General features: G+C 45.2%; 1 protein-coding gene across 1 annotated transcript in view; it reads left to right on the forward strand.

Annotated features, from left to right (window-relative positions):
• LOC309531653 (acyl-CoA (8-3)-desaturase-like) overlaps positions 1-10,956 on the forward strand; it is a 28,793-nt gene extending 17,837 nt beyond the window's left edge. Inside the window, exons 6-12 of the mRNA XM_082221264.1 lie at positions 351-411; positions 2,080-2,156; positions 3,858-3,955; positions 5,500-5,596; positions 7,257-7,336; positions 8,372-8,497; positions 9,843-10,956. Coding sequence (XP_082077390.1) covers positions 351-411; positions 2,080-2,156; positions 3,858-3,955; positions 5,500-5,596; positions 7,257-7,336; positions 8,372-8,497; positions 9,843-9,894 — 591 coding nt within the window. The 3' untranslated portion in view covers positions 9,895-10,956. The remainder of the gene's footprint in view (positions 1-350; positions 412-2,079; positions 2,157-3,857; positions 3,956-5,499; positions 5,597-7,256; positions 7,337-8,371; positions 8,498-9,842) is intronic.
• Positions 10,957-14,195: the final 3,239 nt, after the last annotated feature.

Here is a 14,195-nt window from a genome sequence, read left to right on the forward strand (position 1 = left end):
GTATTTGAGAAGACTAGAGTAATGCAGAAATGGAACAGACAGGGACGAAATCATGCAAAAATGAAAGTGGAAATACAGTCATACCTCATGTTACGTTTGCTTCAGGTTGCGCATTTTCAGGTTGCGTCCCGCGGCGACCCAGAAGTACTGGAAAGGGCTACTTCCAGGTTTTGCCATTTGCGCATGCGCAGACGCGGCAAATTGCGACCCACGTGTGCGCAGACGTGGGTTGCGTTCTTTTCAGTTGTGAACGGGCCTCCGGAATGGATCCTGTTTGCAACCAGAGGTACCACTGTAAACTGATTCATCCATCTATAGCACTTTTTGTGACCATTTTCTCCCTCTTACAGCTTGGTGTAAAGAAAAAGAAATACATGCCTTATAATCACCAGCATAAATACTTCTTTATCCGTGAGTATAATTTCTTTTCTGCAATGGCTTTTTGGATAGCTTCAGAAGTGGTTTTAGGCAAATTTATGGACGGCAAGGCTGTGCGCTACGTCCAGTTCTAGAGGCCGTATGTCTGCCAGTTTCTGGGAAGCGCAAGTGGGGAGCATGCTGTGTGTGGGAACAGGATCCTGGACTAGGTGGCCCCTTGGTCTGATCCAGCACAGCTCTTCTTAGGATCTCACCACATGATTTTTTATCAGAAGTCCACAAAAAACCTGCCATCTCACAAGAAGTTTTAGTAGTTTGCTTTCCTGTCGGTATCTAAGCTAGTCATCTGCAGAATGCAGAAACAAGGAACAAACCTTGCAGTAGAAAAGAGAAAATGTTTGTGCTTGGTCACTCGTAGGTGATTCTTACTTTCCATAGGTGACCCAGGGGAGTGAACATTTACTACAACTGAGCCAAAGTATTGCTCACAAGGGGGGGAGGGAAACTTGCAAAATGTAAAGTTCCCCCTCAGTGCCTTTTTTTTTTTTTAGTTTCTTCTGTGGTTGTTTGCCATTATAATGATTCATTTTGCTTCCAGTGTTTCCCAATAGGGTGGGAGATGCTTGCCATCTTTCTGTCTTGTGCCACAAGACTATCCCAACACGACCAATGCTAGCTCTTATCTATCTATCTATCTATCTATCTATCTATCTATCTATCTATCTATATCTATCTATCATCTATCTATCTATCATCTATCTATCTATCTATCTATCTATCTATCTATCATCTATCTATCATCTATCATCTCTATCTATCTATCTATCTATCTATCTATCATCTATCTATCTATCATCTATCTATCTATCTATCTATCTATCTATCTATCTATCATCTATCTATCATCTATCCATCTATTATTTTAAAAGGTGTATCTTACCTGTCAGTATTTCTGCTTCCAGAATGGTTATTTGGCAATGAAACGTAGTTTAAAACAAAGTACCATACTAAAAGCAAAGAGGGGGGGAAAAACACAGAATAAAGAGGTAGTAGAAGATGGCACTGTGGGTTAAACCACAGAGCCTAGGGCTTGCTAATCAGAAGGTTGGCGGTTTGAATCCCCACGACAGGGTGAGCTCCCGTTGCTCGGTCCCTGCTCCTGCCAACCTAGCAGTTCGAAAGCATGTCAAAGTGCAAGTAGATAAATAGGTACCACTCCGGCGGGAAGGTAAACGGCATTTCCGTGTGCTGCTCTGGTTTGCTAGAAGTGGCTTAGTCATGCTGGCCACATGACCCGGAAGCTGTACGCTGGCTCACTCGGCCAGTAAAGCGAGATGAGCACCACAACCCCAGAGTCAGCCACAACTGGACCTAATGGCCTTTCCCTTTACCTTTTAGAAGATAAAACATAATAGGAACATCAGAAATAATACAATTTCAGACTATGAGGCAGAAGGAAAATATGGGGAAATAAAAATGCATTCACCTGGTAACGAAAAGCAGCAAGAGTGGGTGCCTGTCAAACCTCTTGGAGGAAACTGCCGTCAGGAGGGGTTCCACAACTGAAAAGCCCCTTTCTCCTACCCTATTCAAGACTGCAGGGGCACCTAGAGAATATGAGCTGAGTAGGTTTGTGTGGAGAAGATGGGCCACTCATTTCTTTTGAGCCAACTAAGAATGTTTCTCTGAATTCTTCCCTAGTTGGACCACCAGCTCTGGTGCCTTTCTACCTGCAGTGGTACATCTTCTACTTTGTTGTCCAGCGCAAACAATGGGCGGTGAGTATGCCTGAGCCCAGCTTCCCCAGGTCAGCTGCCCTGGCATCAACGGAACAGGATTGTTCCATGAGAGCTAGGAGCTCGTTGCACCAGATGTTTGTCAACGGGACACTTTGTAGGACTCTACATATCTCTCACACCCATACTTAGTTTCCCTGTTTCCAAAAAAATATATTGTCTTTCAGTCTGAAAAAGAAGAAGGCAAAACTATGGATTCGGTTTGTAAACTTGCTGTAGAGAGGGGAGATCTTTAGCACATAGCCATGTCGCTAAACTCACACAAGTTGCTTAGCTTACCTGCTTTCTGTTTTCCCAGCCTCTTTGTCGCTGAGGCTGCAACGCTGCGCTTTCATTCTTTAAAAAGGAAATGAACTGGAACTGAAGACTTAAAGCTACTCCTCAGTGTTTATGCTAACATTTCCTCTACACTGGGCCGTTCTCAGTTTTGGTTTTTCCTCTTTCTAAATTAGTTTGCTGCTAGGTTTTTCCAGTTAAAGTTTAACCTCGGACAGTCAAGGCTTAATTGCTACATTAGAGCTGAAGAACTGCAATTTCGCAACAGAATGACCTCTTCAAGAGTTATGGTTCAGTTCCTGAGATGAAGTGCCCCTTTTCAGCTCCGGGTTATAGATTTATATAAATGGATATTACCTGATCACAGAGATGGACTCTCTTGAAATCCAGCCCTATTAAAACCTATTATAGCAGTAGTTATCACAAGGGTGAGCAAATCAGAGGTGTGGATTGCGCATTCTTACAGTGTGGGCAATGGGATTAGGGGATTGAATTGTCCAAAGGCCACAGTTTGTTGGGTAGTATAGATATGCCTAAACAAACAAACAAACAAACAAACAAACAAACAAATATTAAGGGGAAATAGTTAGGATCCTCTGGGAGCCAAAGAGTATGACCTGCTTTAAGCTTGGCTAAGCTTGCATTTTTCTAAACTTACACTTTATTACTATTGCTATTATCATTTATTAAATTGATTTACCACACTTCATCTGAAGATCACCGGGCAGTTTACAACATAAAAACACAAAATTCATAAAATAATAGCACAAAACAAAACCCCAACATATTTAAGAGGCTATAGAGTGTTTAATTAGCAAAAGGCCTAGTTGAAAAGGAACATTTTCGCCTGTTACCTAAAGAGATGTAATGAAGGCGCCAGGCAAACCTCCCCAGGGAGAACATTCCACAAGTGGGGAGCCACTGCAGAAAAGGCCCATTCTCATGTTGCCACGCTCTGGACCTCTCATGGAGGAGACACACGAAGCCTTAGATGATGATCGCAGGGCCTAGGTCAGTTTGTATGGGGAGAGCCAATGCTTGAGGTATTTGGGTCCTGAGCCATTTAAGGCTTTATAGGTCAAATTCAACACTCTGAATTGGGCCTGGATGGGCAGAAAGAGGGCAGGATGTGGGAAGTGAAAGATTAGATGAGGAATAACAGGAATGCGTATAAGAAACTTCCTGACCGAGACAGGTTTAAGCATGTGGATATTTAACATAGCTTTGGGAGATGTCTGGGCTGTTACCTTTTCAATATATCAGACTGAGGGCGAGCACAGGTTTAGTGATGGGAGACTGCATAGGTGGCCTCTGAGACTGGTGCCCTACATGAGCAAATTGGTGGGGCAGGTCTGCAGCACAATGACATGGCCTTCTGCAGAGCATTCATCCTTTCCTTTGCGACAGGATCTGGCCTGGATGGTGACTTTCTACATCCGTTTCTTTTTGACTTATTCATACCTACTGGAACTGAAGGGTCTCCTTGGTCTCTTCTTTCTACTCAGGTGAGTTTCATTTGGATGCATACCCTCGCCATAACTGATTATTTGGGGTTACCATATAGTCTCTGCAAGTCAAAGATCTTTGTTTGCACTGCAGCGCCAGATTCTGGCATGGTCAAGAAACAGAACTTTTCCAGGATATTGAGCCGTGCATTGAGAAGGGCCCCATGGTGTGTGCGCACACAGGCTTGCACACTGTGTTTCTGCATGCACAGATGCATCGAACCTTCCCCAGGGTCACAGCAGTCTGGGCTCTACCTGTCCACATTCCTCTGCCCACCATATCAGCAGGTATTTTGTTCCTCCCAGAGGCCACTCTCACAGTCAGTTAGATTGCACTCACAAGCTTGCACCAGAAGAATGGACCCCGCTGCCATACACCAGCCATAAATGAGGTTTAAGATTTACTGATTTGTATTGACTAATGTTGAACATACATTCTAAAACAACAGCAACAAAACCCCTTTCTTGCTAAGAGAAAACTATATAGTTTTACTCTTCACCCTTCCTCTCTCTACTCCCCTTCAAGGTGTGTGTGTTGTTGTTGTTGTTGTTGTTGTTTTAAAAAACGAACTGTTTCAGTCAAGCATTGGTGCTTTTCAATAGGTTCAATACAGAGGCAAGTCATAGAATCATAGAGTTGGAAGAGACCACAAGGGCCATTGAGTCCAACCCCCTGCCAAGCAGGAAACACCAAGTCTTCCCTCTGCAGAAGCTCAGTCCTGGCAAAGAACTCTTAATTATTGGCTCCGTCTAAATTTAAATCCACCCGGTCTACTGCCCTTATTGACACAAGACCCCCATAAAAGTGCGTGGTTTAAAATTGTGCACCAAAAACTCTTATCCTGTGGACTCCACCCACATCAGCTTCTCATGATGGGTTTTATTAAAGCAAAAAGGCTAATTGGACAGCATCTGAAGGACTTAGAGCAACAGAACAACCTGGACATTATAAAGAAATTCTGTCCTTGGTATGCCTCCCCCCCCCCCTTCTCAGTTTGATTCCCTGGCACCATATTTGTATAAATTAACTATCCCAAAATACAGACGTGCCTTCACACTGGCCAGATTGGATGTGATGCCCTCTGCCGCACTTGAGGGCAGATACTAAAATATTCCAACTAAGAAACACTCTGCCCCTGTGGAGATGGTAATCTGGGAAGAGTGGCTCATGTTGTCCTGTCCTCTTTATAAAGATCTGAGGAATGAAATCATTAACCCACTCTTACTTACCCTCCCAGGCCACCCATCTGAGGCCACATTTTTTTTTTTTTATCAGCTCAAAATGATCAGACAACAGCAAAGGTTGCTAGGTTTATTGAGGGTGCAGTGAGATTAAGGGCCACTATCTGAATGATAATCTTGGCCATTTGATTGCCCTTTTTACCCATTGCTGTCTTTTTTATTTGTATATATATATTATTTGTATATATTGCTTGTTTTATGTTGCTATGGCTAATGCGAATAAAGTTTATCTTATCTTATCAATAGGTTGTGTGGGTTTGGTTGGATGGAAACACAATAATTTACTTCTGTGCTTTGTGCAGATTTATAGAGAGTCACTGGTTTGTCTGGGTGACACAAATGAACCACATCCCAATGAACATTGATTATGACAAGAATGTGGACTGGCTTTCAACCCAGGTAATGTGCACAACGATTCCAGCAGTTATGATCATGAATATGAGACTTATACAGGAGGTGTCTTATCTTAGGAGCTGAAGTATAATTGAGTGACTGGAAGGGTTGGGTGTAACTGTATGTAAGAACTAATTGTGGAATACCAATAATGGGTTGGGGTGAAAGAGGACAGACTGTGGGAGTAAAAGAAGATTAGAAAAGGAATAACATGAATGCTTGCAAGTGTCTTCTTGACCCAGAACTTTTATACTGCTTGTGTAACACATGGAACGTCCATCAATTATTGCTGCTTGAAGGCCCCATCAGGTTGAGTCCCATGTCCAGTGAAATCCTAATCCATCCTTCCTACCACTCTCACTGCATTCATTATTTTGAACATGGGATTTTGTCATGGGTGGGTGGGGTGGCTGCTCACATGCTCCACATTTGGGCCCCAGAAGTCAGGCAATAATGGTGTTACTCTCTGTGCTGATGCTCTGTGGTTGACATGGGAACTGGGAAGGCACCGAATTTTTCGCTCTATAAGACGCACCCCACCATAAGATGCACCTAGTTTTAGAGGAGGAGAACAAGAAAAAAAATATTCTCTCCCTCTCTGCGCAGCGTCTCTCCAGCAATGCGGGAGCAGAAACGGAAGGGGCTCTGTTTCTCCTCCCGCTTTACTGAAGAGGCGCTGTGCAGCTTTCCCTCTCTGCGCAGCGCTTCTTCAGTGCTGAAGAGGTGCTGCGCAGAGAGGGAAAGCTGCGCAGCGCCTCTCCAGCGAAGCGAAGTCAGAACAGCAAGAGGGATCGTTGCGCAGTGAAAGCAGCAGTCCCGCTTACTGTTCTGGCTTCTGGGATAGCCATGCCAAGCCTCTTCAGGGCAGGGGGAGCGTTCCTCCCATTGCCCTGAAGAGGGTTCGCACGGCTTTCCCTGAAGCCAGGTGAACAGAAAGCCTCCTGAGCGCAGTGGGAGGAGCGCTCCTGAGGCTTTGCGTGGCTGTCCCTGAAGCCAGGAGAGTGACACACCGATTCCTCTCCCTCTCCTGGCTTCAGGGATAGCTGTGCAGCCTGCATTCGCTCCACAAGACACACACACATTCCCTCTTACTTTTTAGGAGGGGGAAAGTGCGTCTTATACAGTGGTGCCTCGCAAGACGAAATTAATCCGTTCCGCGAGTCTCTTCGTCTTGCGGTTTTTTCGTCTTGCGAAGCACGGCTATTAGCGGCTTAGCGGCTTTAAGAAAAAGGAAACAAACTCGCAAGAACTCGCAAGACGTTTTGTCTTGCAAAGCAAGTCCATAGGGAAATTTGTCTTGCGGAACGACTCAAAAAACGGAAAACTCTTTCGTCTTGCGCGTTTTTCGTCTTGCGCGTTTTTCGTCTTGCGAGGTACCACTGTAGAGTGAAAAATATGGTATATGAGGTGTTGAAGTTTTTTGCTAGCGTTCACACAGACATATATTGTACATCCCTGCGGTTAAGCGGGCCCATGTGGGGCAAGGCGATCTCATAGGTAAACTGCTCCCAGTTGTTAGGTCCATCTATTTATTATTGTTGTTCTTATTCTAAGGACTAGGATGGGGAGATGAGGGTATTCCACAGTTCATTCGGGTGCCTAGCTAGAACTGAAACATGAATATCCTCATGTGGTGCCTTTTTAAATATATTTTCTCTCTCTCCAGCTCCAGGCAACATGCAACGTAGACCAGTCCCTTTTCAACGACTGGTTCAGTGGGCATCTCAACTTCCAAATTGAGCACCAGTGAGTATATTCTTCTTTTTTTCACCAGTTGGAAGGTGTCTTGAGGATATCAACTAAGCCTAGAAAAAGAATGGGATCTATTTCCCCTAGAGGCTTATTTCATGCTGTAGTAGTGAGTGAACTTGTAGGGGGCTGAACAGGATGGAGGCCTCATGAGAAAGAACTTCCTGACAGTAAGAGCTGTTCGACAGTGGAATTTGCTGCCAAGGAGTGTGGTGGAGTCTCCTTCTTTGGAGGTCTTTAAGCAGAGGCTTGACAACCATATGTCAGGAGTGCTCTGATGGTGTTTCCTGCTTGGCAGGGGGTTGGACTCGATGGCCCTTGTGGTCTCTTCCAACTCTATGATTCTATGAGAAACCTAACAATTCAAGAGCCTGGAGTCCTTTATGGTATACGTGTGATTCAGTCATGTGGACAACTGAGCTTGTAGGGCTTCACGTGCTGCTGCTGAAGCATCACGTGGGTAGGCTTTTGGGTATACAGTGGTACCTCGGGTTACGAACTTAATTCGTTCTGGAGGTCCGTTCTTAACCTGAAAACGTTCTTAACCTGAGGTACCACTTTAGCTGATGGGGCCTCCTGCTGCCGCCACATCGCTGCCGCATGATTTCATTTCTTATCCTGGGGCAAAGTTCGTAACCTGAAGTACTACTTCCGGGTTAGCGGACTTTGTAACCTGTAGTGTTTGTAACCCGAGATACCACTGTAATGAGGAAGCAGAGCTGGACAAGGGATATTACGAAGATGAATTCCTGTGTGAAAACAGCCTTGCACCAGGGGGGCACCCAGGGCATGATAAGCTTAAGCTGGCAATGCAAGAGGACCCAATGCTATGATTATAATTTTAGGATAAGGCCCTCTGCAACAGTTGTTTTCAGAAGAAATCATTAAGCTTGTAAGTGATTATTTGGCTCGGGCAAACTTCACAAAGAAGTATTGCAGACACTAATGAGATTTTGGGAGGAAGAAGAAGGCTCTCTAGAGCTCTGAGGAAGCCATGAGACCTGGCCGCTGCCTCTCTCCCTCTCTCCACAGCCTTTTCCCCACCATGCCTCGACACAACTTCCACAAGGTGACCCCCTTGGTGAAGTCCCTATGCGCAAAGCACAGCATCGAGTACCAGTCCAAGCCTCTGCTCACAGCCTTTGCAGACATTGTACAGTAAGTATCAGTGAATGTGAAAGCACCAGTACCCCCTGCAAGTTCCAGGAGGAAGGATAGCTCCCCTGTGGGGGGAGAGACATCAGACCGACATCTTGTGAAAGGGCACAAAAAGAAAAGGGAAGGGGGGGCGGAATAATATGGGACCGCCAGTCTCCAGCCATTGCTTCCAATAATGCAAACAGATAGCTGGGAAGAATGCCCTGAGGAAACAATATTTGTTAACGTTCAGAGTTTTCAGCACTCTCTTAATTGTTCTAGAAATCATAATCAGGGCTGCATACATTCTGCTTGCCCTCCTCCTAAAAACACATCAAAACTTGGTGCGAAGGAATCGGAACATTTCTGAGCCAAGCTTATGCAAAGTAGATGCACACACATAAGTCAGGGATGGGAAATGTGTTACCCAGCAGAAGACTCTCACCAGGCTCTGCCAGAAGCAGCCAATAGAAATAGATACTGGAAACCACTGGAATCTAATGCCGTTGTTAAAACGCAGCTTGAACGCAGGTTGGGGGAGTTTGAAAATGTTGGCACTGCCCGTGTTTTGGTTGTCCCCCTTCAAATATTCCTATCTGACCATAAGGCTTAGAAACAACAACACAGAGCTTAGTGCATGATTAGAGCATAACTCCTGCGCAGTATGCAAGGAGGTCTGTAGAATATGCACATCCCAGAAAAATGGACAGCCTTCATTAAATGAGCACGGAGTAGGTGGAAAGCTAATTGGGAAGGCTGTTTATATTAATGTTAATTTATGTACATAGTTTAAGTCTCTTTGAGTTTGCTTTTAATAAAAAAGCTAATAGTCAATTCAATAATAATAATAATAATAATAATAATAATAATAATAGCTAGTGAAAGTAGTTTGCCTGAGCTTTTGCAAGAGCATGGTGGCAAAGTCGAAACAAGCATTTGTGGATTCTGAACTCTGTGGGTTAGTTCACACATACCTACTGCATCTCTTGACTGCTTGGCTCCTCAAAACTTGCAGACAAAGTGTGCAGACTGAGCCCACTGAAAAGAACTGCTCTGAGACGACTTGAAAGTTCTGTCCTGTCTCACCTGGAATGGCTCATTCGTACAGCATTTGCTGCTGCAATCAGGTGGTGAGCCTGCATGTGTGAACCAGCCCTGTGGCTCTCTCCATGAGATGGTGCTGCATCCTTCCTTGGGCTTTTAATGCCACCCCCCCCACTTGCTGCTCTATTACAGGTTTTTTCTTATTGTAACATGCTCACTCAATGACTATAGTGCCCTGAGAATTCCTGGCTCAATATCGAATCTCTTTTTCTGGTTTGTTTCTTCATGTTTCGTGACTTGACCCTTTTTATCCTCGTTCCAGTTCTCTGAAGGATTCAGGAGAGCTCTGGCTTGATGCGTACTTGCATCAGTAAGAAGCAGCTGACATCTCTCACCCTTGCTGCCTCCTGCCATTGGCATCTTGAAGAGCGCAGAGGCCTGGCTTAATCAACCGCGGGCAGCTGGCTGAGCTGAATGCTGGGACTGAGTATGATGTTTCAAGAAGTCTTGTTCCTTCCTCTTCACTCATGCACCTCACTCTCCTTCTTTCTGCTCTTGGAAGATACTGCAACCTTTCCAGATGTGCACGTTCACCAGGGAGAACTCTTCAGGACCAGGAAACGATGCTCATTTCTTTGCCGCCATTTCACTTGCTTTGTATGTAGAAGGGAAATCTTACTTAGGGATCTCTTAAGGCTTCTGTCGCCCTGGGGTTGAGCTTGCCTGGCTCCCTCCTAGAGTAAACAAGGACCGAGGATGTGGATGTAGTCTGATGAGCAAGGTGGAGAGGAGAAAGCTTAGGGAAGGAAAATAAAATGCAGGATCTGAGGAGCTGTTGGTAGAAAGATTAGGACACGAAAGCTTGAAGTTGGGAAATGAGGCATAACCAGGATTAGAGAAGACAACAGATGCCAAACTACTGTGCAGGTGATTGTGAGTAGAGAGCAGCCAAATACTGATACCGGCACACATTCCAGGGCCAGGCTAGAGAATGGCCAGCCTATCTTAACTACAGAAAGCAGTTTGGGCTAGGCTTTTTAAGCTCAGGAGTCCAAGACATTCCTGGGTGTACTTTTCACAAAGACAAAAAAGTGCCTTAATTACAGACGTGGCACTACTACCACTCCACAGGACCATATTTTGAAAGGGGGATAATGAATGTCTGGTCTGGCTACTGCTCAAACTTCCAGAGGCAAATTGGGAGTACGAAGATGCCCAAGTCTCTCAGCTTAGCTACTGATATGCCTCGAGAACAAATAGTATATACTTTCGCACAACTGGAACTGCACTCTTTCTGTATTGCTCAGTTGCTAAGGGCTGTTTCTAGATCACATACCTGATTAAACTAATTCTGTTCTACAAATAGGACTAAACCTCTGGGGTGTTTGCTGCTACAACAGAGGGGGTGACAGCAACTAAAGCACAAGTCCAGAGCAGGCATTCTCAAAGTTGTCATAGTCTTTCCTTGTCTCTAAATCAGCCTTTCTCAACCTGTGGGTCCCCAGATGTTGTTGAACTGCAACTCCCATCACCCCTAGCTAGCAAGGCCAGAGCTCAGGGATGATGGGAGTTGTAGTCCAACAACATCTGGGGACCCACAGGTTGAGAACCTCTGCAATTGAGAATGAAGGGAAGAAGAGTTTGAATTTTCTCATGCTTATTTCACCTGGTGTCTGATTAGAAGAGTTTGGATTTGATATCCCGCTTTATCACTACCCTAAGGAGTCTCAAAAGGGGCGTGGGTGACGCTGTGGGTAAAACCTCAGCGCCTAGGACTTGCCGATCGCATGGTCGGCGGTTTGAATCCCCGCGGCGGGGTGCGCTCCTGTCGTTCGGTCCCAGCTCCTGCCCACCTAGCAGTTCGAAAGCACCCTTAAATGCAAGTAGATAAATAGGTACTGCTTTATAGCGGGAAGGTAAACGGCATTTCCGTGTGCTGCTCTGGTGCCGTTTCGCCAGAGTAGCTTCATCATGCTGGCCACGTGACCCGGAAGTGTCTGCGGACAGCGCTGGCTCCCGGCCTCTAGAGTGAGATGAGCGCACTACCCTAGAGTCTGTCAAGACTGGCCCGTACAGGCAGGGGTACCTTTACCTTTACCTTTAAGGAGTCTTGAAGTGGCTGAGATACTTCAGAGAAGTGGGACTAGCCCAAGGTCACCCAGCAGCTGAATGTGGATGAGCGGAGACGCGAACCTGGTTCCCCAGATTACGAGACTACCGTTCTTAACCACAACACCACACTGGCTCTCTTAGTTGTGCAATTAGTTTTTATGGGGGGAAAGTCACCATGAGGTGTCTGTAATTCCTTCATGGCTTCTTATTCACACAGATGTCTTCCCTTATGGTGAAACTGGGATGCATAGCCTTGGGGCATTTTGGCTACTGAAAACAAATGGCACTTCATGGTGACATTGGTTCCCCCCCCCCCAGACAATTTCAGTGTCATCAACTTTCTCTAACAGCTAAGAGATGCATCTGCTAGATCATTCTGTTCTTCCTGTTCCAAAGGCAGATAGTAGGAAGGTTCACACCCAAGTTGCTGCCTTGGGCTTCTCCAGGAGGAAGGGTGGGATATAAATAAAATAAATAAAAATAATAAGAAATAAGAAAGTGAGACTTTGATTCTCCGAAGGAGAGACCATATGGAAATGTATCTCCCCACAAAATGGGTTTTGCCGTGCAGTTCAATGATTGGGTTTACACAGTGCCATTTTTCTAGAAAAAGAGGTGCCAGAACTCACCATGACCGCCTCCCTTGTTCTCTTATAATGGCAATGGCAGCCACCTTAGAGGTGCCAGAACTGAGTTCCAGTGAGTTCTGGCTGGAAAAAAAAGCCCTGGGTTTATATGCATAGCAGTGATTAGGAGAGAGGGACCTAAGCTGAGAAGTAGACCAGAAATCCATTCATAATGAAAATCTGTTAGAATGGAGTTGCCAAACCTCCCAGCGACTGGGTATTAGTTTTCCATATGAATGCCTGGTGGTTTGAGACAAGACCCATAGCTCTAGACAGGAGTTGTCACCCACTTATAAGCTTTAAAGCTTTGACATTCCAGTCCAGAGGGAAGGGTGATGCAGCCTTCAAAACAAGCCAGTATATCACCTCTGGTTCTTTCTTGTATAATGTGCCTCTTAGGAATGCTTTTGGGGGAAAAGCATGCTGCCTTGGATTGCCACCATAGCCTTATGTTGCCATTTGAAAGAATCTGTAGAACACGAAAAAGCACATCTGCCAAATTAGACATGTGGAGTTGCTCCTGTTCCTTTGAAAATAAAGCTCTAACATTGAAGCATCTTTCTTTTCTCAACCTCTAGTCTTTCCTTCCGTGAGTTGATGCCAACCTTTCTTCTTCCAATCTTCACTATCTGCTGATTTTATATAAGCAGCATGTGATGGCTTCCTTCCTTCCTTCCTTCCTTCCTTCCTTCCTTCCTTCCTTCCTTCCTTCCTTCCTTCCGGTAAACCTTTCCTGATTGCACATGTTGCCATCTGCCAAAAACTGCCAATGACACCAAACTAGATGTGGTAGTGGAGAACCAGGACTGGATCATCAGTTTCTTTAAATTTTGACAAATAGGAGCTGCAGGTGTTTGTGTCCAAAATCTAAATGGGGGTCCACCCTTCACTCCAGTTGCTATTTGCCATTAGAGACAAGGTAAATGTGCACAGGCTGCACCCATAAAGGGGCAATAAAAGCAACTGGAATGGCTTAATTCAGTGGGAAAATAGCACAAGTATTAACTTTTCAGGTAGTTGGCTGCTATTTGTCAGTTTTTAAGAGGCATATCTCTGCTGCCTTGTCTAGTTTGGCCCTGCTTATTATAGAAGTGCCCTTTGCAAGGTTGTGGCATAGGATAAAAAACACCACTACCCCTGCGCTTATTATTAAGAGAGGATGGAAAGGCTGGAGGCAGAGGTGTGTTTGTCTCCCCCATGGATGAAAACTCTGGACATACAGTATTCTCTTGCGTGTGAATTTTTTTGATGGGGATAACCATACTGTAAAAAAAGAAAGAAACCATAATGTGAGTGTTGAATAAATAAGAGTAGGTGAAGCAAACAGTGTGTGCATCTTTTTATCTTTTCCACCAGTCTGTTCATTTTCCTTCTTCTCTTGCTTCATACCATGCACCCTGCTCCCCAACAAACACATACGTTCATTGAGTGTGTGAGGAGGTAGGGTGATTGTGTCCATGGCCATGATCCTTTGGCAGACATACATGCATCACTAGCAAGAAAGGGCTCCTTTCTGTGGATGGCTTTGCCACCAGTCCTTCTGACCTGAGCAGGCTCTCTGAGAAGTTTGGAAAGCAGTATTTTCTGATGTTCACATTTGGAATGGCATGATACCATGGGCGGAACTAGAATTCAACATATCACTAAGTGAGGTATGCACACGGGGAACAAGGTCTGCTGATGCAATGGGACTTTCCCCCTTCTACCCCTGTGCACTCCTTGAAACTGTTCTGTGGTGTGTGTCCCCCCCCCAACCATCTAGAGCAGATTTAGGGGTCGTGGGGGCACACATGGGGGGAAGAGAGAGAGGAAAGCCCTATTGTATGAGCAGACCTTATTGCACGCATGCAGCAACTTAGTTGAATCCCATCCCACTCAAGTTTCATGTGGGTTTGAAGCTTGTTTGTTTGTTTGTTGAGGTGTCCACACAACACCCT

Source organism: Podarcis vaucheri, assembly GCF_965113315.1.
Source record: "Podarcis vaucheri genome assembly, chromosome: 1".
In the NCBI taxonomy this organism is placed as follows: domain Eukaryota; kingdom Metazoa; phylum Chordata; class Lepidosauria; order Squamata; family Lacertidae; genus Podarcis; species Podarcis vaucheri.